Source organism: Pelecanus crispus, chromosome 4 (genome assembly GCF_030463565.1).
Source record: "Pelecanus crispus isolate bPelCri1 chromosome 4, bPelCri1.pri, whole genome shotgun sequence".
NCBI lineage: Eukaryota > Metazoa > Chordata > Aves > Pelecaniformes > Pelecanidae > Pelecanus > Pelecanus crispus.
The window spans coordinates 28551791-28574008 of record NC_134646.1 but is presented as its reverse complement, the minus strand read 5'-3'; the positions used below and the strand labels follow the sequence as shown (position 1 = coordinate 28574008).

The 22218-nt window shown below is 51.8% G+C and overlaps 1 protein-coding gene across 5 annotated transcripts in view; it reads right to left on the bottom strand.

Moving 5' to 3' along the window:
* The window catches only part of LEF1 (lymphoid enhancer binding factor 1), a 69741-nt gene extending 59751 nt beyond the window's left edge, over positions 1 to 9990 (bottom strand). For all 5 annotated transcript variants that reach the window (XM_075708729.1, XM_075708731.1, XM_075708730.1 and 2 more), the window contains exons 1-3: positions 9781 to 9990; positions 8763 to 8826; positions 7120 to 7253 (exon numbers count right to left, since the gene is read on the bottom strand). In XM_075708729.1, the coding sequence (XP_075564844.1) occupies positions 7120 to 7253; positions 8763 to 8826; positions 9781 to 9990 (408 nt within the window). The remainder of the gene's footprint in view (positions 1 to 7119; positions 7254 to 8762; positions 8827 to 9780) is intronic.
* Positions 9991 to 22218: the final 12228 nt, after the last annotated feature.

Genomic DNA, 22218 nt, shown 5'->3' with positions numbered 1-22218 from the left:
CCTAGAGGGATAGTTTTTTAGAGATCATCACTCTCCACCTCTGAGCCAACAAAACTGCCCAACGAAAGCCCCATGTTCCCTTTCGCTGTTTTTTAGACGTACGTGATGAATCAGACCATTTCCAGACTGGTTTTCTTTGGATAACGCCTGCACGTCCATCCAGACCTAAGTTCCAGTCAGCTAAGGGGGGGAAGCTGAGCTGCCATCAATAGCAATGGGATTTCAGCATCACGCCTTTCGGTTCTGTGAAATCTCACTCCTTGTGCCGACAACCGCGGGGTTTGTTGCAGCTCCCACGAGTCATGGTTGCAGGCTCCTCAGAGCAGCGCCGTCAGTATGTGCAGTGCCTGGCACTGCGCTGGATGTGCAGCAGCAGCCTGCTTCAATCTACTTTAAAGCTTCCCTACTCAGAAAGCAAGGAGGGGAAAAAAAAAAGGCCTAGCGAACAGATTTCTTCTGTTCTCTGCCAAAGCAGCGTTACTAGAGCTCCCCTGCGCCACAAGCACACACACATGCACCCCTGCTCACTCGAAGCGCCGGCATTTTCAGAAGGTACTTCGTGGCAAACACGCGCGTGAAATCACGGGCTCCCAAGGGACTTCTCCCCCGTGCACCGGCCTGGGTAAAGCAGACCTGCCCGCTGACTTCCGCGGCTCTGTTTGAAGTACAGGGCTAGAGCACTGAAAGCGCTTGGATAGACGGACGCTTTTGGGAATTAGCTGCTCTCTGGCTTGCCTAATGACTCCTAACCAAAGCGTTTCTCTGGTTTATGTGTTACAGCTGGTGACAACAGTACACTTACTCTTTAAGCTACGCTGCCCATTTTATAAATATTCAATCAAAGCCTTGTAACTTTATGCTTGTAATTTGTGCTGACTAAGCTCATCCTATTGATTTTATGCCTCAACTTCACCTATACGCACAGCCACTTAAAAGAAAGAAAGAAACGTCGAGTCGACCTTTCAGCTCCATGAAAATGCTCTTCTACACGAGGGATTTGGTATCTTTGAAGATCACAGGCGAAGATATTCTAGGTCCTTCATCTCAACCTGAAGCACCCGGGAGCAACACCACCACCAGAGCCAGGGGAAGCCACGCCACTCCTCCTCAGGCAGTTCGGACGGCTTTTCTTCCCCTTTAGGAGAACAGGCAATCCCTGGCCGATTAGCACAGTTGGCGCACACGTTAACTCCCTACTGCACTTTTAGCTCAATCCCAAAGATTCAATGAATACATTTTTATTTAAGTGCTCAATCGCTTTCTTGCTGAGAGGACAGATTCCTTTGAAGTGGGAAACCCAAACTAAATAAACATATCCACAAGATCCAAGTCTCAAAATAGAAGCCATTGGGTTGCTAGATTAAGTTATTCTGAATGCAATTTTCTTAAGTGAATCTAATGCTTATGAAGGGCCGGAGTGACAGAGACACTAATCCCCAACCGCCCGGGCAGGAGCTGCACGCCAAGCAGCTGCGCCGCCTTCCCCCCAGCGTCCTGCAAGAAGGGACCAAACCCAACGGCCCGATGAGAACGGTCTTCACGCCAAACACGCCTTCCAGTCAAAAGCAGCATTTCCCTCCGACCAGCGACAGGCTGGATCGGTGTCTGTCTGTGCAAGAGCAACACGGGAGACCGCAGCGGGCCAGGCGGCGCACAGACCCCGGGCTGCAAAATGTTCAGTGTCCGTATTAAAGCAGACTCTTGCACGTGTGTCTTCTTCTAATGGGACTTCAGAAATATTGCAGCAGCAGCAAAATGCTTTTGTGGGGGTTATTTCCTTCCCCTATCAGGAGGAGTTTTCCTTAACTATAAACAGAAGTTAAGTACTCAGGAGGAGCCAGGCCTGCGGTACCCAGGCTTTTCGACGCCTGCAGCCATGCAGTGCTGCAAGTATCTGGAAAAGGTCTTTTCCTCTTTTGATGCCTGAACCTGTGGAGCTTCAGGCTTTCTTCTTGAGCCATATCCTCCCTGGCACTCGCAGCCTGTAACAAGCTATTCTTATTAACATTTTTTCTGGACTGGGATTAAGTTGGAGAAGAGGTGGCACAGCACCAAAACAACAGCAATGACACTTTGCTTTTAGACCACTTTAAAAGGAAAGCTGCAGCTCCGCCCTTTACGGTTTATATTGAATTAGCACCTAGGTATATAGGAAAAAGGAGATTTAGGGCATAAGCATACACACATCTTGATATACAAAAGCGCCAACTTTGATGATTTGTAATGGGTGGGGTTTTTGATTACGCCTCCGTTGAAGCCACACACACACAATTGCTGCCTCTGCACTGAGACGTCAGCAGAATATTTTCTTTCCTCTTTGCCCATTCACAATTACACAGATTTGCTAATTGCATCACCCTGACAAGGAGAAGGCAGCAAAAGCAGAAAGGCTGTGTTCGTCACCAGTATGTGCCCAAAGATCATGCTCATGATGGGCATAGGTACCTAAGACTCTGCCTGGATCGTGCCATCTTATCACCAGATCAAGCTTTGGACAAAAGCCAACCTAGAGGCACTGCAGTAACTTCTTCTGCTCCTTTTCCAAATGGAGAATTCATTTCACTACGGGAAAGAAAGCAAGCACCACCTAGACTCGGCCCACGACCATTCATGGCTTGGATTTGTGTTTCAAGGAGACCTGCCTTGTATCTTAGGCTGACCAGCTGTGACGCTTGAGTCAGAGCAGCTGACAGACGCGTTTGCAGCGGTGAGGTCCATCTATTAGCCCTCTTCTACCCTGGTGCTGGCATTTGGCGCGACTCACCAAGCCCCTCAGCAAATAGTGCCAAAATTCCTCCCCGTGCAAACCCGAATAAACCCCGGCAAGTTCTGCTTCCAAAGAGTCAGGAAACTTTGTGCTCCTCCGCACCTGATTTTGAAGTTATTTTAAGGAGCTAATCGGCATCATTCGACTTCATTGAGAAGACGTGCGCCACGCAGGGTGAAGCGGCAAAGCCTCAGTGCTGGGTGAGCAGCTCTGGCTTGTCCAGCCCCTCAGCTGCCCATGCAACCGGTTTCCTCAGGCACAGGTCTGGGGTTGCAGGGGCAAGAAAGAGACGTGGGACAGGACCACAGCTGCCTACAGCCCTCAGAGCATCCTGCGCTGACGCCAACTCAGGAATTAGTGCAAAGCTTTCTGATGGGTGATACCGGAGCAGGAGCTGAGCCCCAACATCTGTGCTACAAAGCCCGTTTCATATTGGGCCAGGGAGCTTTCAGCTGACCACGGCTCCCAGCAAGTGCCTACAATTGCACATCCAGCAGAAGCTAACTCTCAGGAAAAGACAATATTGTGAAAAATTAGGTTCGTGTCCTTCTGCAGCTGGATATGCTAGCTCTAACACTCCTGTACATTCCCCTCGGGGTCCCAAAAATTCCCCACCAGCGAGCAAACCAGCCTGCTTTCACAGGGACAGCAAGATGCAGCTAGGGAAATAAACCCCTCTTACTGAGGCTTTGTAGCCACTCATTCTTGCTATTTCTACCCTCACCCTTCATCCTGTCCGTATTATCTGCACAAATTTTCCTGGGATGTTAGCTCTTAAAGACAGGAGCTATCTCCATACCCCTTGCCATGCAGAAGCACACAAGGGATATCCAAAACTTGGGCAGGGGAGGGGGGTCCTGTGTATAAACATTGCCCCTTGTGTTCAAACCCTCTTAGCGGAATTGCTCATTGTTTTCAAATGGTTATGCTGTGTTTTGCAAGTTGCTGTAAGGTGTTTATAGATTGTATCCTCCAACCTATTTAACACCTCCAGCTGCTACAAAGAGACAGTTTAGCCGCAAAGAAATAAACCCAGACCCCAAGAACAGATAAGAACAGACAAAAGGGAGGTTGCAGAAATCCTCTATCTTCCCACAGAAAGTTTAATTCATTGGGAAAGAGGGAGGAACAAAGACAAAATTATTTTCTGGATGAATTTAAGACACAGAGAAATGATTCTTCTTCAGTCACCTCCTTTGTCCCCACATTCCCATCACACAGACGAGAAAGGTTTGCTACCCCAAAACAAGTCTTGTTAACGAAAAAGTAAGAAAAAACCCACGCATGTTAGAAAACAAACAGCTGTCTCCATCTCCCATCTTCAGTACCCCCACGATGCTGAGAAACCACCAAAAGATATCTCGAGCACACAGGATGCATGTTCACCAGGTGTTACTGCGGTTCTAGTACCATCACGTGCCACTTCTGCAGCCACCCAAACCAACTGCTTTGCTTTTTCACTTACCCAGCTATCTGATAAGAAAATGTACTGCCGCATGAGGGTTGTACCTGAACTTGTAATTAACACTCTACTGCTACTACAAATCCAACCTGTAAAAGGCAAATCAGTTGCCAGTAAAATAAAATCTAAAAAATTAAAAATTTTTAAAAACTAAAAAAAAAAAAAAAGAAAGTGGAGAGCACTCTAACAATAGCAGATTTAGGAAAATTTGAAATCCTTCTCCCCTCCAAAAGCTGCACTGAAATTACACTACAGTTTTCTTCTTTTAATGCTTATTAGACACATTGTGTCTGACTACAGATTTGTATTTTCAATTTTACAGAGCAAGAATGTAAAGCATTTGCCTTTTTTTTTTAAAAAAGGCTTTTTTTTCCCCTACGTATGTTGGTGAAAGTAACTTTTTTCCCATTCCAAGAAAGCTTTGCTCTCTCTGCGCTGGCGTAGCGAGCGGTCCCATCCTGGGTCTGGCCACCTTTCCCTGGGGGTGCATCCCCTGGGCGGTTTGCAGGCAGCCAGGTTCTTCCAAGGGTTTGCGCCGGGCGGAAAAAAGATTCAGCGCCCCAGGGCGGCTTTTTAATCCTGCCTAACACCTCCAGGCAACAGATGCATCAACAAGAAGCGGCTTTGTCATGCAAATGGCAGGGCGCAGGTACACACTGCAGGGCTGCTCCACTCACAAATGGCCGGGGACTAACACCCCAGGGGAGACCTCCACCTCCAGAGCTGGCTGATCTCGGCTGCTGCTTGGCCCCCAGCCCCGGCATGTCCCCCCCGAAAAGGGGAGCAAGAGCAAACCTGGGGGGTGGCGGTTGGGACCCCGCAAAGGTGAACAGGCAGCAGCGCGTGAGGCTGGAGCTGTGGTTAGCCATGAAGCGAGCGAGCATGTCATCTCCTGGATGCGGCGTTTTGATCTCGCGCGCGTTAAAACCCAGCTGTCAGCTAGGAGACTAACAAAGATTATAGTTCAATTAAACAAAAAAATTATTTAATAACTCAAGCGTGTAGCTTTGTGGTTAAACTGAAAGAACTCCAGGCTTATGTCAACATTACAGCCCTGCAACAGCACTATTTTACTGAAACAGTGGTGCTGCTCTAACATGCAAGAGCAACACTGAACTAAATTAGCCCCTCAGATGTTCGGCAGGCAGCTTTACAATTAGAAAGCAGATGCGTTTCCCCCCCTCCTCCCCTCCAACGTACCCACACAGGACGCTTCCTCCTCAAGTACCTGAGCAGACAGCGTCCGCAAGAAGCCGATATTCCGGGGGCGTCGATGCCAGATCAGTAAAGAGCGGCAGCCCCACAGCACACACACGCGGAGAAAACCCTCAGCGAATAATTAAACCGAATTTTGTTGGTCAAAGCCTTACACCAGCACTAGGGACTTTCTTACCAAGGTAACGTGGGAAAGGGGGGGGTAAAAAAAGGTCTGAAGTTTCCTGGTCCTCAAAGGGGCAGGTTTGAGTCTCGGTGCCCTCTTGAGAAGCTGCATCCTTTTCCCCACAATACATCCGAACAGAAGTTTTCTGTAGGGCAGCATTTACAACAACAAATATGAACAGACCGCGGTCAGCGGGCTTCGCCCGAAATGGCTGTAGGCCTCTGAACTGTAATTTATACATAGACAAGGTCCTTTTTAAAAACAGAGCTATAGAAAGCAATATATTGCACGAGTTTGTGCATCTAACGCAAACGGTGACATATAAAAAGGGCCGATCCGTGTGTTTCCCAGTGCCAAACCACCCTGTCATTCCAAATCCGAACATCCACTAATTTCACATGCTTTGCTACTGTCAAATTACTAATACAGATTAGGCCCCCTGTTTTTTGATTTTGAAGTCAAAACCCACAATCCTGAAGAAAAATCAAGAACGTCGGAGAGCAAAATAATGCCAGTTGTTTGACAGAGGCAGCCAAGTAAAAATCTAAGAGCCAGTAAGACAGAAAACTGCTTTATCACAGGGAAGTAACAGCATCCAACTTCTCATACCACAGCACACGCAACTGCAGCGGCATTTTTTCAGCAGGATGCCTACAAGCAAATTCGTTTCTTGCTCCACTCCGGTTCTACTAACGTAATTCCCACAGCTCATTTTAACATTGCCTCCCCGTGGCTCTATACGTATACTAAGAGGTTTATAAAAATAAGTGGGAATTGACTATCCAAAATTAAAAGTACATTGAAATCCATCAAACGTGCATCTACACCAATGGAAACAGAGGGACCAACCTGGAAGAATCAGTGCCCGCCACAACATAAAGGAAAGCTGTAACTATTGCATCACGGTTGATATTAATTCCTAAACAACCATTTCACAATTTGTGGCTGAAGATACAGAGTATGTTTCAAAGCAATACTGCCAGATACATAAAGCCTTCGCGCAGGGCAACTGATGGCAGAAATAAATATCAAGCAGCAAAGAGCAATGCCATATCTGAAGGGGAAAAAAAAAAAACAACCCCAAATCTTTTCATCTTACTGACAAGCAACTTTAGCAGCTCTGCTTCCAGCCCTCAATTTTCCTCAACAAACGAAGAGTTAAAGCCAGGAAATTCACATCTGTCCCAGTCACTACAAAGATGGCATTTACATCATTCCGCCATACATTATCCTACAGTCGTCAACCAGGGCTCCCCCCCCCCGCCAAAGCTCCCAGCCCTGTTCAAAGGACGTCAGACACCGCAGACGTTAATCTCAGCTTTTCCACCACAATCGCCACCAACACCTCTAAGAGCTCTCAAACTCCACTGGACGAAGGCTCTGAACAGCAGAGGCGCAACCTTCACCGTAACTGAAGCTACCCAAAAACCCCCGGCGTGAACACACACTGCAGACCGAACAGGAGGAAACCCAGCTCGCCAAAACCGGTCTTTGGAAGAGATAACTCACTGTTCTGGGGATGGGTGGCGACAGAGATCCATTAGGCATGTACGGGTCGTTATTCATATTTGGCATCATGATATACCCAGAATAACCAGAGTATGATGGTCCCTTGCTGTATAAGCCACTGTCTGGATGCTTTCCTATGGAAGAGGAAACAATGAGTACATTATTCCCCACATACGCATTTCTTGTAAGTCAGAGCACTTAAACAGGTACTGTGCATTCATAAAAATGTTCTGCATGCAAACGTTTCCTTACTCATGGAAATTACCTCTGACAGAAAGTGGTCCGCAGCAATTTGTAACAACATTTTTTTAAGAAGAGTTAATTCTTAAAGGAGCAAGTACTCTCAGTGAGGAGTTTATGCTTAAAATACAGAATAGCCTCAGAGTAACCAATTTATTTTGCTAGTCCCTGTTCAAATCGAGGCAGAAACATCAGCAATGACATCACATTTCCCAAGTAGCAGTTTTCCCCCATTTTATACATCCCTCTAGGATTTGTGGATTCAGAAGTATCGCCAGCATGGGTTTCCAACATCATTGTTACGAAAGGGAGGAACAGGGTAGTGATAACTAGATATAATCATTTCCTTCTCTCGCTGAGCCAATGTGTGCAGCGAACAATTCATTCTGGCCACGCTCACCAGCAACGATTAGAGGGCAGGGACTGGCTTGGAAGGAGACCCTAAAGATTTGGGGCCGGGGGGGGGGGGGGAGTTGCTGAACACACATGGCACTACAGTCAAGAGGGAAGCCAAGTGAGGGAGGCTATTTTGTCAGAAAATAAAATAATTAGGGTCCAGGTCCTGCAAAGGGGGGTGCACAGGTCTCTCACCTATATGACCGTTGGCAATGATACTACTCGAAGGTGAGGTTTTAAGAGGATGCAAAGCTGAAAAGAAAACTATACAGAGCTGACCTTCTCCCCCTCCCTGCCAAAATGCTAGCTACGAGCACGGACATTATTGCTTTTGGCTGTTTAATGACCAATTTGGAGAAAGATCGCCACAGAGTCCCGGAAAGCACCAGGACTGAACTGTGCCTGTCTTTATATGGAATTTATGATGTTTTAGTTTGCGATGATAAGCATTTAATTTTAAACATAATCTCCCATCCTTCACCACACACATTCTTTGTACGCGTGTCCAGCTCCCTAAGTGATATTCAACGAACTCTGTTATTTCCTCTGTCCTCCTCAATCAAAATTAACCAGCTGGTACATTAAAAAACAGCAAGAGGTATGTTCAGGCTTAGATGTGGAAGAGGAGATTTAAGCAACAGACTTTGGCTATGGGGAAAGAAGCACAGAGCTTCTGAACACACACAACTCAGCTGCACTGTATGAGTAAAGAGATAGATGTGTTTAAGCTGATATCCTAAAAATAGTTATTTCTTCAGCGAAGATCCATTTGGCCTACTTATCACTTTCTAAACAACTGAAATACCATTTGGTCACTCAAGATAAACGTGCCGCACATTCATCTCCTTTTTAAATGCGCTTTGAAGGCACCCTGGCATCCCCCTTCCCCAAAAGGTACTAAATTTATGTTTCCCAAAAGAAACCAAGCTCCAGTTTGAGGACCGCGCGGAGGTTCACGGGGGGACTAGGAGGGACCGTATCGCGAGACAGGACGGTGCACTTCTCACCTTCCTCGGGGTGCTCTCTGCCTTTATCATGGTAGGAATCCTGCGCTTGCGTCTGCCTGGAAACCTGCCCGCAGGGAATCCACCATCAGAAAAGAAGAAGAAAAAGAAGAAAAGTCATTGTATGGATGCTCCTTTATCGATCACAGCGCTACAGCTTCCCGTGGAAAGAAAAAAGTTAGGGCAAGAGATAAGTACCTTTCCTTTCCCTCTTAAGTTGCTTGGAAGGCAACTGTAGCAGAAACGTTTGTGCAAATGATCGTTTTGTGACAACGTTAGTAACTATGGGGCTTCGCCAAGCGTTTCTAGCAGAAGCGCCTTAACCTTTAACAAAAGGGGCTTATTTCGTGAAAATATTCGGAGCTTCAGCAGTCAAAACACTCTTGGTCAAAAGATACCAAAAATAATAATGAAAATCAGGTTGCCCTCATTACCAGATCTTTAGGAAAAAAAAACAAACAAACAAAAAAAAAACAAACAAAAAAAAAAGGAAAGAAAAGAAGAAGGAAAGAAAGAAAAAAAGAAAAAAAAAGCAGGTTCCCCGCTCGCCCTGAAGTTGTTTTAGCGTCGGGAATTTCTTCCCAAACAGTCTTACGCAAATCCCTTAAAGAGTTTACGGCTAATGCTCCGACCCCGCTGATTTCGCCGAGGAAATTTCATGGCTGCTTGAGGTCTAATACCACCGCACCGTCGGGGGACTCGCGGGAACTTTCTCGTCCCGGGCCGAAGCGCGGAGGGGGCCGCCCCCCCCCCCCCAGCCCATCCCCGGGCGCCGAGGGGCGCGGAGCCCGCCCGGCTCTGCCCGCCGCCCCTCTGGAAACGGGAGTTGGGGTGGGAGGATTTGGGGGTTTTTAGGGGAAATGCGGAAAAGAGGGGTCTCGCCGGCGCCCCGCCGGAGCTCCCTCCCTCCCTGCCTCCCCCCCCCCCCGCCCCCCGGCGGCGGCGGCGCCCGGAGCCCCGCGGCATCCCACGCCCCCGCGGCCGCTCCGCGCTGCCCCGCGGAGCCCCCGCGGCCGCGCACCTCGTGCCCGTTGGCGCCGGGGGCGATCTCGGACTCGTTGACGAGGGAGGACTTGATGTCGGCCAGGTCGCCCTCCTCCTCGGGGTGGCTGATCTCGGCGAAGATCTTCTCCTTCTGGGGGTCCCCCTCGTCCTTGAAGGGGATCATCTCGTCGGTGGCGCAGAGCTCCGGGTCCCCCCCGCCGCCCCCGGCCCCCGGCAGCTGCGGCATCCTCACGGCAGCGCGGCGTCTGCTGCGGCCGCCGGCCCGCCGCGGGAAGGGGAGCGGGAGCGGGAGGAGCAGCGGGGGGAGGAGGAGGAGGAGGAGGAGGAGGAGGAGGAGGAGGGAGGAGGAGAGAGGAGGAGGAGAGAAGAAGGAAAAATCCCGTCAAGTCCTCGGGGTTGCTCTCGGCAGCTGGAGACCCCCGCCCGCCCGCCCCCTTCGGGGCCGAGGTACCCCCCGCTCCCGCACGGCACCGGCCCCGCGGGGAGCCTCGCCCCGCCGCGCCGCACGGCCGGAGTAAGTCGAAATACACCCGCCTGTGTCCCGCCCGCCCCCGGGGACCGCCCCCCAGGAGCCCCGTCCCCCTCCATCCACCCCCCCCCCCCCCCCCCCCGGGGCCCGGGCTCACCCTGGGGGTGAGGGGACGCGGCGGGGAGCGGAGCCCGCCCGAGTTTCGCCTCCGAGTGAAGTTGCCGTCACCCGGGCGGGCCCGAGTTAAAATAGCCGGGGGGGCGGGCAGGGGGAGGGGGCGCCCCGGGGGACGGGGACGGCGCTGCCCGCGGCGAGCACCCAGCGGGCCTTTGTCCGCCGCTTCGCCCCGCGGCCCCGGGCACGGCCGGGCTCGGCTGGGCGGCACCGCGGGGGGCGGGGGGGCGACGAAGAAACGGCCCCGGGAGGGAGGGAAGGAGGGGAGGGAGGGAGGGAGGCAGCGGGCGGGGGGGCCGCCCCCCCCCGTCTTCCCTCCGCGCCCGCGGGCAGGGAAAAAAGTTGCCGCCGCGGCGCCTCCGCGGCCCCGGCCGCCCCCGCGCTCAGCGCCCGGCGCGGGGCCGCCCGCCGCAGCCGGCGGTCGCGGCGCCCCCCGGGGGGCGGCGGTGGGGCGCGGGGCGGCGGCGGCGCAACTTCAGCATCGCGCCCGCCCTCCCCTGCCGCCCCCCTCCCTCCGCCGTCGGGGCGGGGCGGGGGCGGCGGAGATGAAAGGAGCCGCCGCCGTGACTGACACCGCGCCCGGGGCGGGGGGGGGGGGCGGCGGGGGCGAGGAGGGGGCTGGCGGCGGGGTGGGGGGGGGGGGGGGGGGCTGCCCCGGGCAAACTTCGCTCGGGCTGCGCCGAGCAGCGTCTGTCTGTGTGTGTGTGTGTGTGTGTGTGTCTGTCCGTCTGTGTGTGTCCGTGTGTCTACATGTGCGCGTGGGGGGGTGCGCGTGTGTCGCGCCGGGGGGGCTGCACCGGGGCACTGCCGCTCCTCGCCCTCCCCGGCCAGGAGCCCGCCGAGGAGGGCGCGGGCACCCGCCGCATCCCCGGGCAGGCAGACCTGCGTTTTGGGGCCGCTTTGTTCAGACTTCCCCCTTTTTTTAAAAAAAAAAATATTTATTTATTTATTTATTTATTTATTTATTTATTTATTTTGGGGGGGCTGCGGCCACATGGCGCTGCTCGGGGAAGGGGAGCGGGGGCAGTGTGCGAGGATTTGCCCGGGCGCCGCTTCGGACGGAGGGCAGAATTAACACCTCGCCATTAAATCCAGCAAGTGCCCGGCCAGGAATGCGTAGTAGCCCCCGAGCGAGAGGGAGAAACCCAGCCGGGGGGGAGCTCGCCCCCCTTTCGGACCGGCAAATGGAGCCAGAGCAGGAACAGAGGTTCACCCCTCGCCCCGTCCCATTCCTCTAGCACTCGGGCTGCCCCGTTAGCTCCCGGGTGACACGGCATCGCCGCGGTGCAGGGTGATAAGTACATTTAAAAAAAAAAAAAAAAAATTAAAAATCATCCAAACAAAAGCAGGCGCTGCGTTTGGGAAACGTCAGGATCCGCAACTTCTATTTTGCGAACGCGATGGGCGCGCGTTTTGCAGGAAACAACTTCCCACGATTTTGGCATCGGAAAAGCGCGGTTCGTGCTTTGCACATGCCCCGCGAGGTTGCTAAAGCTTCAAGCGCCGGGAGACGGAGAAACGGGAACATGTGGATGCTCAATCCGTTTCCAGCAGATGCTGGGCTCGGCGCGGCGTGAGGAGCGGCGGCACCGCTGGCTGGGACACGGGTGGGCTGAGCCCCGCTGCCCGCCCCGCCGCTCCTGTCTCCGCATCCCTGCCCACGAACGAGTAATTAAAATCCAGCCGGGAAATGAGACCCGAGAAAGGGAGCAGGTAGTGGGAAACGGGGGATGGACTTGTCGAACAAGTGCGTGAAATAAATCATCGAGAAAGAAAGAAATCAGAAATGTAGACCCTGGGAAGGGGCTTAATTGTGCAACGCTCCCCGGGTGGAGGAAAACCCCCCTCTGCTCCCCAAGGCGGCTGGAGAGAGGCGGCTGGGAAGCGGCTGGTTTTGGAAAACGGCATCTCGGGGATGGTTTGTGCGCGGAGGTGCCGCCGCATCCCTCCCGCCCCTCTTCCCCTGCCCGGCGCTCGGCGGGCAGCGCCCACCCGCGCCGGGGGGAAGGTGCCCCGGGCCGGTCCCTTTCGGAAAAAAAAAAAACCAAACCCTACGGCGAGCGCCCGAGCGCTGCAGCCCGCTCCCCCCCGACGGGGCGGCCCGGCCCGGGAGCGGGCGGGGGTCCCCGGCAGCGCGGCCGCCCGTCTGTGCCATTACCGGCTCCCTCTGGAAAAGCAGCCTCCCCCCCGCCCCTCCGCCGTCCCGGGGTCTCCCCCTTCATGTGGGCTGGAGTTTTTCCCGCATCATTTTTTTTTTTTTTTTTGTGGAAGGATTTTGAAGGCAAAAAAGGGCCGGGGGGGGGGGGGGAGGCGGCGGGTCGCGGGTAGGGGGAGGTGGAGACCGTAATGATTTACCACAAGAGGATAAACTCAGGAAACCTCAACTCCAACGCCAGATCTGACCGGAGACGACACAAAGCTGTCGCTTTGCTCGCAGTTCGTGGGGCTGGGGAGGGGGACACGGCCGGGGGGGGGTGTCCCACCGTGCCCCCACCCGCCCCCGGCAGGACCCCGCCGCCGTGCCCGCTGCCTGCCGTACTCGGCTCCGCGCCGCCTGCCGCGGGGTTACTGCTTTAACAGGGTTAATTTTTTGCGTTTTAGGTGACGGTGGGGTTTCTTTCCATTTTAGCGTGGTTTCGTATTTTCGCGGTGGTTTTTTTGGGGTTTTTGGGGGGTTTTTTGTTTTTTTTTTTTCATTTTGGGCATTTTTGCATTTTAGCTTTCTTTGGTCGTTCGAGCGGGTTTTGGCGTTTTAGAATTCGTTTGGCTTGGCTTTTTTTTTTTTTTTTTTTTTTTTTTGCATTTCAGCGTTGAGGGGGACCGCACTTCGAGCGCTCCCCGACGGCCACCCCGGCTGCCCCGTCCTCGGGGTGGGGGGCCAACAGGGAGGGGAAACCCTCCGTCGGCCGCGGGGCGGGCCGAGCACCGGCGGTCGGGGCAGCGGGACGACCCCCGCGGAGTTTCAGGGGGGCTGAGCGGGGGGACCGGGGTCCCAAGGACGACCCCCCCCCGGCGCAATAAGCGGGGCAGGAGGGGGGGGGGACACCCTCGCGTGCGAAGCGCCGTCCGCCGCCGTTGCCCCCTATATAGGGGAGGGCGGGAGCGGGGCGGGGCGGCGGCGCCTTTGATGTCCCGCCGGCGGCCCCTTTCATCCCCCCCCGGCCCCCCCCCCCGGGCCCTTTGTGTGACTAAATTTGGCAGGAGCATGGAGGCGCGCCAGGGCGCCCACGTGTGCGCCGAGCTCCCAGCTGAGCGGGCGAGGGTTTTCTTCCGGGTAAGGAGACAGCGGGGGAGATCAAAGAGTTTGGGGAGCTGGAGCCGAAATGTGCACTGGAAATAAAATAAAATAATAATAATAATAATAATAAAAAATGTTACGAAAAGGAAAGGGGGGGAAAAAAAAAAGAGAGAGAGAGAGAGAAAAAAGAAAAAATCCTCCGGCCTGGACGCATGCCAGCCCCGGAGGCACGGGGGAGAAGGGGGGAGCGCTGCGCACATGGTGGGGAGGGACCGGCGGGAAGGAGTGAGTTTTCTCCGGGAGAGGGGGAAAAAAAAAAATAAAATTCTTGCAAGGGGGGTTGCAGTTATTTTCTGAGAAGAAAAAAAAAAAAAAAAAACCCCAAAAAAACCCCCCAAACCGAAAAATACAACCCTTTTGTTTAAAACCACCGGGCTGTGGAGCCAAGCGGGCTCCGCCTGGAAGTGCCGCCCGACGGCGCGTCCCTGCGCTCGGCCCCGGGGGGAAGACGCCTTTATATTGCCCGACAAACGAGCAAACAGCAAAAAGCCCTCCCCCCGCCCCGGCCCGAAAGGCCAGTGCCAATTTGGAGGGGAGTCTTCCCAGGCAAATTCTCCGTGGGTTTTTCTCCGCCGGGGGGGGAAATGTCGAGGGTGGCCCCCCGAGGGGTGGGTGCGCTGGGGGGGGCGGGCGCCCTTCGCGGCAGCCCACGCTGTGCCCTGCGGCTCCCCGACGGGACAGGCGTGCACCCCGCTGCTGAGATGCAGCACGACTTTTTTACGAGCTGTGAGGTGCATGGGTGGCAGAGCTGGGGTGTGGGAGGGGAGCCCCGGGGGGCCCCACCACCGCCCAGCACACCCTGCCCGCCCCAGGCCCGCGGGGACGGCCACCCACCTCTGGGCTCCCGCTGCTCCCTCAGGACTGCAAAGCACAAAAAAGGATGTCGGATTTCAAAATCTCTCAAATCAAGCTTTTACAGCGCCTTTTCAAGGCAACGTGACAGAATTATGCGTGTTCCCTGGGTCTGCGTTTGCCACCCTGTTTAGATAACAACCACGATTTATGTGCAAGTTGAATATATAGGCTGAATCTCCGAACTCCTTCTGAGGCATATAAATCCTCCTCCATCAAGACGTGGGGTGAGCAGGGCCCGAGCAGGGATGCGGCGATTAGCCCTGGGCTCGGCAGCGTTATCGCTGCAGTCTCCCGCACGCGCCGCTGCTGCGCGGCACCACCGGGGAGCCAGCCCCGGGCTGCCTCCGGATGCATGAATGAATTTTGAAATACGGACCTGTTCCTTGCCTCTAAAACAAGGATAATACTCCTTAAGCCTCTTTTTCACCCTCTGAGAATAAATGTGATGTTGTGTATAAGAGGCTCGCTGGTCCTCTGAGGAATGCCATAGGAAAAGCTGTAAATAACAGATCTGCATGGTTATTGGGCAAAAACCAAGGCACCCTCACTCTTGTGTTGTACCAGGCAGACAGTCTCTTTGGCAGCGCAGTCCCTTTTCAGTGCTTTTACTAACGCAGGGTCCAGATAGCTGGTGCGGCTTTGGATTTGGGTCCAGGTTTGGGTTGCAGGCGTTGTGGCCCACAGCCCCACGACCCACATCCAGCTGCTCATCGGCGTGGGTCGCCTGCCGCCGTCTCCAGGCGCTGCTGGGGCTGTGGGGGTCCCAGATGATGAAGCAGTGACGCGGGTCCCCGGCAGCCTTGGGGGGGCTTGGGCAGGGGTGGTGTTGGGAGGATTTCTCACTGCGCGTGGCTAAAAGGGCTTCTTTCTGACCATCTGTGGTTGGGCAAAGTCAAGAGGATGCTGCCGAATGAAGGGAACGGCTCCATATTTGCCACAGATTTGTGCTTTGAATGGAGGAAAACCCAAAAAGGGAATAATGTGTGCTGGTTTTGAAAACTCAGTTATTATGAGTCTTTATGAAATGTGGGCTCATTTTTTTAAATTATAACAAAGGGCATCCTGGCTGTGTTTCTAGCAGCTATATCAAAGAGCAACTGTGCTTCTCATTTAAAGCTACTTTGAAAGAGATCACATGTAATAGGTATTAGGATATTAAGAGTGTATATGTGCTTTTTGCTTTTTAATTTACACGTCCAGCTTTCCAGTTCTGGGATGCCATTAGTGTTCTTAGCCCAGAATTACTCTATTTAAAGAGCTAGGTTTTCTTAGCCCTTGCGACAAAATGGGCTTTATGAGATTTGAGTGGGCAAATCTCACCAGCGCATTTTTACTGTAAGAGCTTTTGTTTAGAGGAAGACATTGGTGGCTCAGATCGCACAAATATGTTAACTTATCTTATTTTGAGATTAAAATAGCTAGCAGTTCAGGGGCTGCTTTCTTCTTCACTCTTTAAGCGCAAGATAAAATACAGGGGAAGTGGCATGGTTTATTCAAATACATGGTGACACGAAGTAGCTTGCGAACTAACCCTTACATCGGGCAGTGCCATTGCAGGATTATTTCTGATGACTCATCAGATCAGATAATCCTCAGCGTGCAGATAAAAGGAGAGGCAGGACTCAGAGTCAGAACCAAACCCAGAAAGCCACGCACAGGAGAATGCAAAATGTCAGATTAACGTTGTATTAAAGGTAAGACCTGAAAAGAGCACAGCAACGTGCTGCCCCCCAGCAGGGATTTTTAGGCTGGGATTTTTGAAAGGACCGAAGAGATGTTCAAAGGCAGTAGAGCACTATATCCCTGAGGGGGCCTTTGAAAATCCAAACTTTAGTAGTTTTGTCGGACACTTCATTTGTGAGAGATTCTGGCTGAAGAAGTGTGTTCTAATTGCAGAGCAGCAGTTTTGCCCGTTCCAGTCAACATTTCCTGCTTTCTTAGAGGGGGAAGTTCTGCTCCTGAATAAATAGATGTTATACGTGGCCCAGAACGGATGAGATTTTCTCCATCCCCAAGACCCAGGATGCTGCTCCCGGGGGCAGCGTCTGTGGGCAGGTTTTCAAAGGCCGCTCCGACCGAGTCCTGCTTCTGCCGCTCTAGCTTTGCGCTCAGAAGCACCGGTGCGTATCTCACGTTGCGACTTCTCGGATGCACCAGGTAAAAGGCACCGAGGGACTTTTGCCAGGGTATTTGTGCACGCGTCGTTGGAAGCCTTACGCTGAAAATGTTTATTTCTATTGGTACTTGCTTGTACAGTGCAACATTAGTATCTGTAGCCCCAGAATTATGTGAGGTGCTTTGTGGAGAAGTCATCCTTCTACAAAAGCCCTTGGCATGGCTATAGCTAGGCCTGTTTCGGAATTCAGCATAAACCAATTGAAACATTCTGCCAAATATATAATGAACGTGCAGAGCTGACTGTGCACCAGTGTTCCCTCCTAGCTTTTGAAACGGCGACCGTTCCCTTTCTGTGCTCCCAAAACAAAATCAAAGCATCTTGTAATCCCTTGCTTGTTTTTAAGTGACAGTAGTCCTCTGTGCCCTGACAAATATTGCCGGCAGAAGCCTGGTAGCTCCAGACAAGGTCCTTTGAAAGAGGTGGGAGGGGAGGGAGGCTCCGCGGGCAACTTTCCAGCGGCAGCTGTGTACTAACGGCATGGGAGTGTGGGAGGCTTCTCCCGGGTTAGTAAGACAGTTCAGCAATGCAGTGAATGTGTGCTCCCAGTGCATGACTCCTGTTTACTCTTTTTTTAATTTTCTGACCTCTGTCTGACCAAGTCCATCGCCCATACGCAGCTGGACGGGGAGGGGGAACAGCAGCCACGCTGTACCAGGGATCTCGCTGCGCTCGGAGAAATGCGCGGCACTCCCCCGGGGGGAAGCGTTTGAAGAACATAACAAGGTGGCGAATTTTCCTTCTTGCTGAGGATGTTATTTGGAGGTGGGTCTTATTTTAAAGTACTATCTCTTGCTTCCCAGGGAAGTAACTGCCATTAATTTGCCCAACAGAGGAATTAAACAGTAACAGGTGAATGCCAGCCAAAGGCAGTGGTGTTTGCTAGGGAAGTGCCAGAAGAAGACAATTACACGTTTGCAGGAGTCTGGGGTATTGTTCAGAGCCTTGTCATCTCAGCGTCACAGCTTCATGGTTTTGGGTCTGGAAATGATCCAAAAATACACATCTTCACGGTGACTGGAAGGCAGAGAGGGACAGCAGTTAGGGCTCACCTTTCGACGAAGAGCGAGATCAGTCCAAGTTGCAGCTGGCCACTTCACGTTTAGCTCTGCTCTCCTTTGCATGGGTCTCGTGGGCTACTGTGTCCACATTCTGGAAAAACGGGCAGGTTTGGCTTGCAGTTCAGAATTTCAGAAAGGCTCTCTAAGGCTGAGGGAAGTAAAGGGATGTGAGCAAAAGTCCTGCAGGCGTGGCTGGGTTGTCAAAGGGGGGCACAAGGAGGAGCCCCCCATGGGCTTTCTGCCTTGTGATAGTTGTGCCTGATTTTGAGTCTGTAGAAACCTGTGTAACCTGGGTGAGATCATGACCTGTTTTGTGAATTTGCATCGTGCTAAAATAGATGCAGTACTCGCCAAATCAGCATGGCCTTGCTGCTCTGGTTTTATATGCCTTGAATTTCTAAAGCAGTCTCCTGTTGTGTACAGCTGTTCTGATGGAGAAGATGCTTTTCACAGGTAAATATGGAGAGGTGAAGGAGTGAGGAGGTTTGGGTCAAAGTCTGCAGACCTTGACTCATAATTGTGCTGCTGCAGACGAGACCTTGAGCTGAAAAAGAGAGGGATGACATTAAGGACAGCATGGGGTAGAGGAGAAAACTTGAAGCAACAGTAAGCGAATGGTTGCGTTGACTGTCACAAAATTCCCCATGTGGTGCTGGCCTGAGCCTCTCAGACCACTTGTGGTTCCTGCTGAGTTCAGCCAGAGCTGTGGGTGCTCAGCCCTCCTGGGAATAAGCCCTGCCTAATGAGGAGGATGGTTTCTGCCCCCCTGGCGAGGGGTAATGAGAGGGAGGGACCTGTTGAGACCGGCCAGGCGACTTGTGGAGGGTTGAAGCCAGACAGGGTCCAGATCGTGGCTGTTGTTGCTTATCTGCCAGCTTGGGCCGTTACACCATGATTGATCAGCTGTCTTCTGGCTTGCATATCTCCGCAGAAAGCCATGTTTTCTCTCCTGTTTCTACCTTACCTCCTCTCCTGCTTTGTGCTGGGCAGAAGGAAGGAGCAGCTGCAAAACTTGCATATATGGGTGAACCTTCAGCAGCAGAACCGACCGTTCTTGCCCACCCAGCAAAGCTTTTCAACAAAACAAGGGACTCCAGCTCATAATACTCTTCTTGGCTAAAAGACTTTAATAACTTTTACTAATTTCAGTACCTTTTTACACAACGTGTAATTAAATTATGAAGCTCCTTCCCGTAAGATGTTATGGAGGGCGAAATGATGAATGGATTCAGAAAAGGATTAGGCAAATGCATTTTGGCTAAGAAACATGACCGGTAGGATACAACCTCCAGCTTAAAAAGTCCCTGAACCTCCAATTGCAGGCAGTCCTTCCAGGCACACAAAGGTAATGCAGCAGAGGAGTGTGGAGTGGGAAACTGAAAACTGCAGAAACCGACCCAAATGCGTGCTGTGACGGAGAAGTCAGATGTCTGCAATCCGATCTAACTTAAAATGAGATTTAATATATCAATCAAGAGGATCACCTTTTTTTTTCTTCAGAATTTGAATTTGCAGCATGCCGTCAGTCACTGGCCTCAAGCTATAACCAAGATTAATACCAGCTGATGTGTGTATGCCTCTACTATGTTGATAATGAAATAAAACTTTCCCTGGTTTATTTATCTGTCCCTCGAGGAGTTCAGTCTTTCAGACCTCTCTCGCAGCCAAGACTACTTTTTATAACATTTATTTATGTTTGCTGGCCATGAAGCATCTAAATAGTGTTTCATAAAAAAAAAATCTTTATACGAGAAAGATCAGAAGTGTTGCATGGTATTTATATTTCTTTAAAGAGGGTATCATTGGCATACAGACAGGCTGTGGCTCGACATTATATGTTAACAAAAGATCATCCATGAAACATTCACCATAACAAAAATAATATTAGATAACTAGAAAAATTAGCTTTTAATGGGATTTAATTTCACTTGTGATGTATTATTTTGACTTTCAGTAAACCTTTCTGTTTTCCCTTGAATGCAAGCAAACACCTTGTTATGTTGAGCTCTCTTCTTTTCCTCTTACGTACCCTGCATTTAGCCCTGATACGGGCGTAGGATTCACCAGATTATTTTGCATTAGAAGAGTGCTATCTTTAGCAAGAGCAATTAAAGCAAAGGGGCTGCAGGCCAAAGCGCTAGAGCTGTATAAGGATAGCAGAAGCTGTAGATTAAGCTATATATTAATTAATCGGTTCCCTACTCGGAGCTATGAACAGTGAATTCTTTAATTTTATCTTGCATTTTTAAGGTAGTTTGTGGTTCACTAAACCAAACACATCAGGAGGTTTCATATGTAGATATTAAAATGGTGCTTTAGGAGCTCCTGTGGTGTTTTGAAAAACAACTGAGGCAGACTCCAGAGGAAGGATGCAGAGCAGCTTTTGGGGGTGTTCAGGTCGGTTGCTTTATGCAAGCTCTTGTGCAGGATTGCAATGAGCTGGGTTTATTTCATCCAGACCCCCACCTGTGCTGGTGGATTTGATGTTGTGGGTCCGAACGAAGGTCTGATTCAGGCAGGAAGGTCTCACCATCTGCCCCCCTGCCCCAGTTTATGGAGGTGGTTGCGCAGCCTCTGTTGCACATGGGATACTCTCTGAATTAGCAGGTCTCTGTCCCAGAGGAGCTTCTGCTTTGGAAGAAGCTCATATCTTTGAACTTATTCGAATTATCCTCATCTGGGCAATGAGTTACCCTTCAGCTCCTTCTCACCTCAGAAGCTCCCTGTCCCCTCAGTCACACTTTTGTCTCCCTTGTTATTGCTGCACATCTTCCCTATGAACTCTCCCCGCAGCCGGGGAAGCCTGCAACATCCCCTGGGAGCTGCTGCTAATTTCAAGCCAGGCACCAGGGCAGCTGCCTTGTGCCCAACGCCCAAGCAGGGGAAGGGGTCCTATTAACGTTACTTTGTTCAGTTGATCTGGATCTTGTAAAACATATGTGCTTTCAAAAGTCCTGACTCTGACCTGGGAAACAGGTGGCACCTCGTAAGCCTTTTCAAAGGGAGTTCTCCTCATCTGCTGTGTAATTTAGGCCCCTGCATTAAATATAACTCGGTGTGGAGCAATGCCTGTGACTATTGCGCTTGGGCCAACGTCTGCATGTCGGTTCAGCGGGGCGCTGCGTCAATGCAAGAGCCCCCACTGGGCACCCTCAGCCCAGGCTAAGGGCCTCTGCCTGCAGCGGCTATCGTCTGTCACGCAGGCGAGGGATCCTTTGTGCCTTACTCCCGTCAAAAGTGCAAACACCCATTTACCATATGGTAGAGGAGGAAACGGCAGTTTTCACACTGATTCTGAAATCTGCCCCTATGATAATGGAGAGATTAATATAATATCACAAAATTTAGTAAGTGTGCAATAATTAACATTTAACTTCTCTGCCCCTTTTGTTCTGCCAGGAGCCTAAATGTCTGCCATCGCTTGGGTGATGTGGAAAAAGCACGGCTTGAGATTGACCCAGGAGCTCAGCTTCCTTCAAGATCGCTGTGCGGCTGGAGGATCCCAGAGAGAGGCGTGAGCTACCATCAGGCCCAGGAAGAAAACGCCCATGCCCCGATAGGATTGTTGGAAGCGTTTTCAAGGGAAGATGGGCCAGGCTGGTTGAGGACAGAGACCGCAAGGCACAGCAGCGTGCTTGGCAGAGGTGCAGGAGAGGATCCTGGCTGGTGGGCAGGCAATGGGCAAGCCACGGCACCAGCTGGGCAGGGGCGAGGGGAGGAGGCGGCAGCTTTCCTGCAGGTGGGAATGCTCAGGCATGACTTGTGGCTAAACTGACTGGTGTGGAAGATGATGGATGAAAGATGGGGGAAAAATCCTTGAATATGGCTCCCTGGCCATCCCAAGGCTGGATGAGCTTGCTAGGTATTCAGCTCTGAGAGCACGTCTTGTCATAGGCTTACAGCAGCCCTAGGTCTGATCACAAGTTGTGACACAGCCTTCGCAATTGCCCTCCGGGGAGTCTTTCCCTCCGTGCTGGATGTACCAGGGGCACAGGCCCTTTTGCCTGTGAAGTTATGTGCAACAGACGGATGGTCTGAAAATTGCCCCGAGGTCACTTGCTGTCTCTTGGTCTCAGTTTTATGAGACTCAGACATGAGGCTAACAAAGAAAAAGAAAACAGCATTGACCAAGACCCAGAAGTATTTAATGTCAATTGTTCCTCAGTAAAGGGGGGAGAAAACACGAACCCTTCATGGAAGAAGTCGAGGAGCCGATTGCCAGAGCCGCAGTGGTGCTGCTGGGCTTAGGGTCCTGTAAGAAGTCATTTGAAGGAGGCCGGTTGCTCATTCCTAATCTCTTGGCCTCCAGCAACAAGGGACAATGAAAGAGTTTTCAGGCGCATACTTTCAGCGGTCTTGGCAGCAGTTGCTTAAAAATAATCCTTGCCTGTGGTTTCAGAGACTTGCCTCTTGGAGCAGGC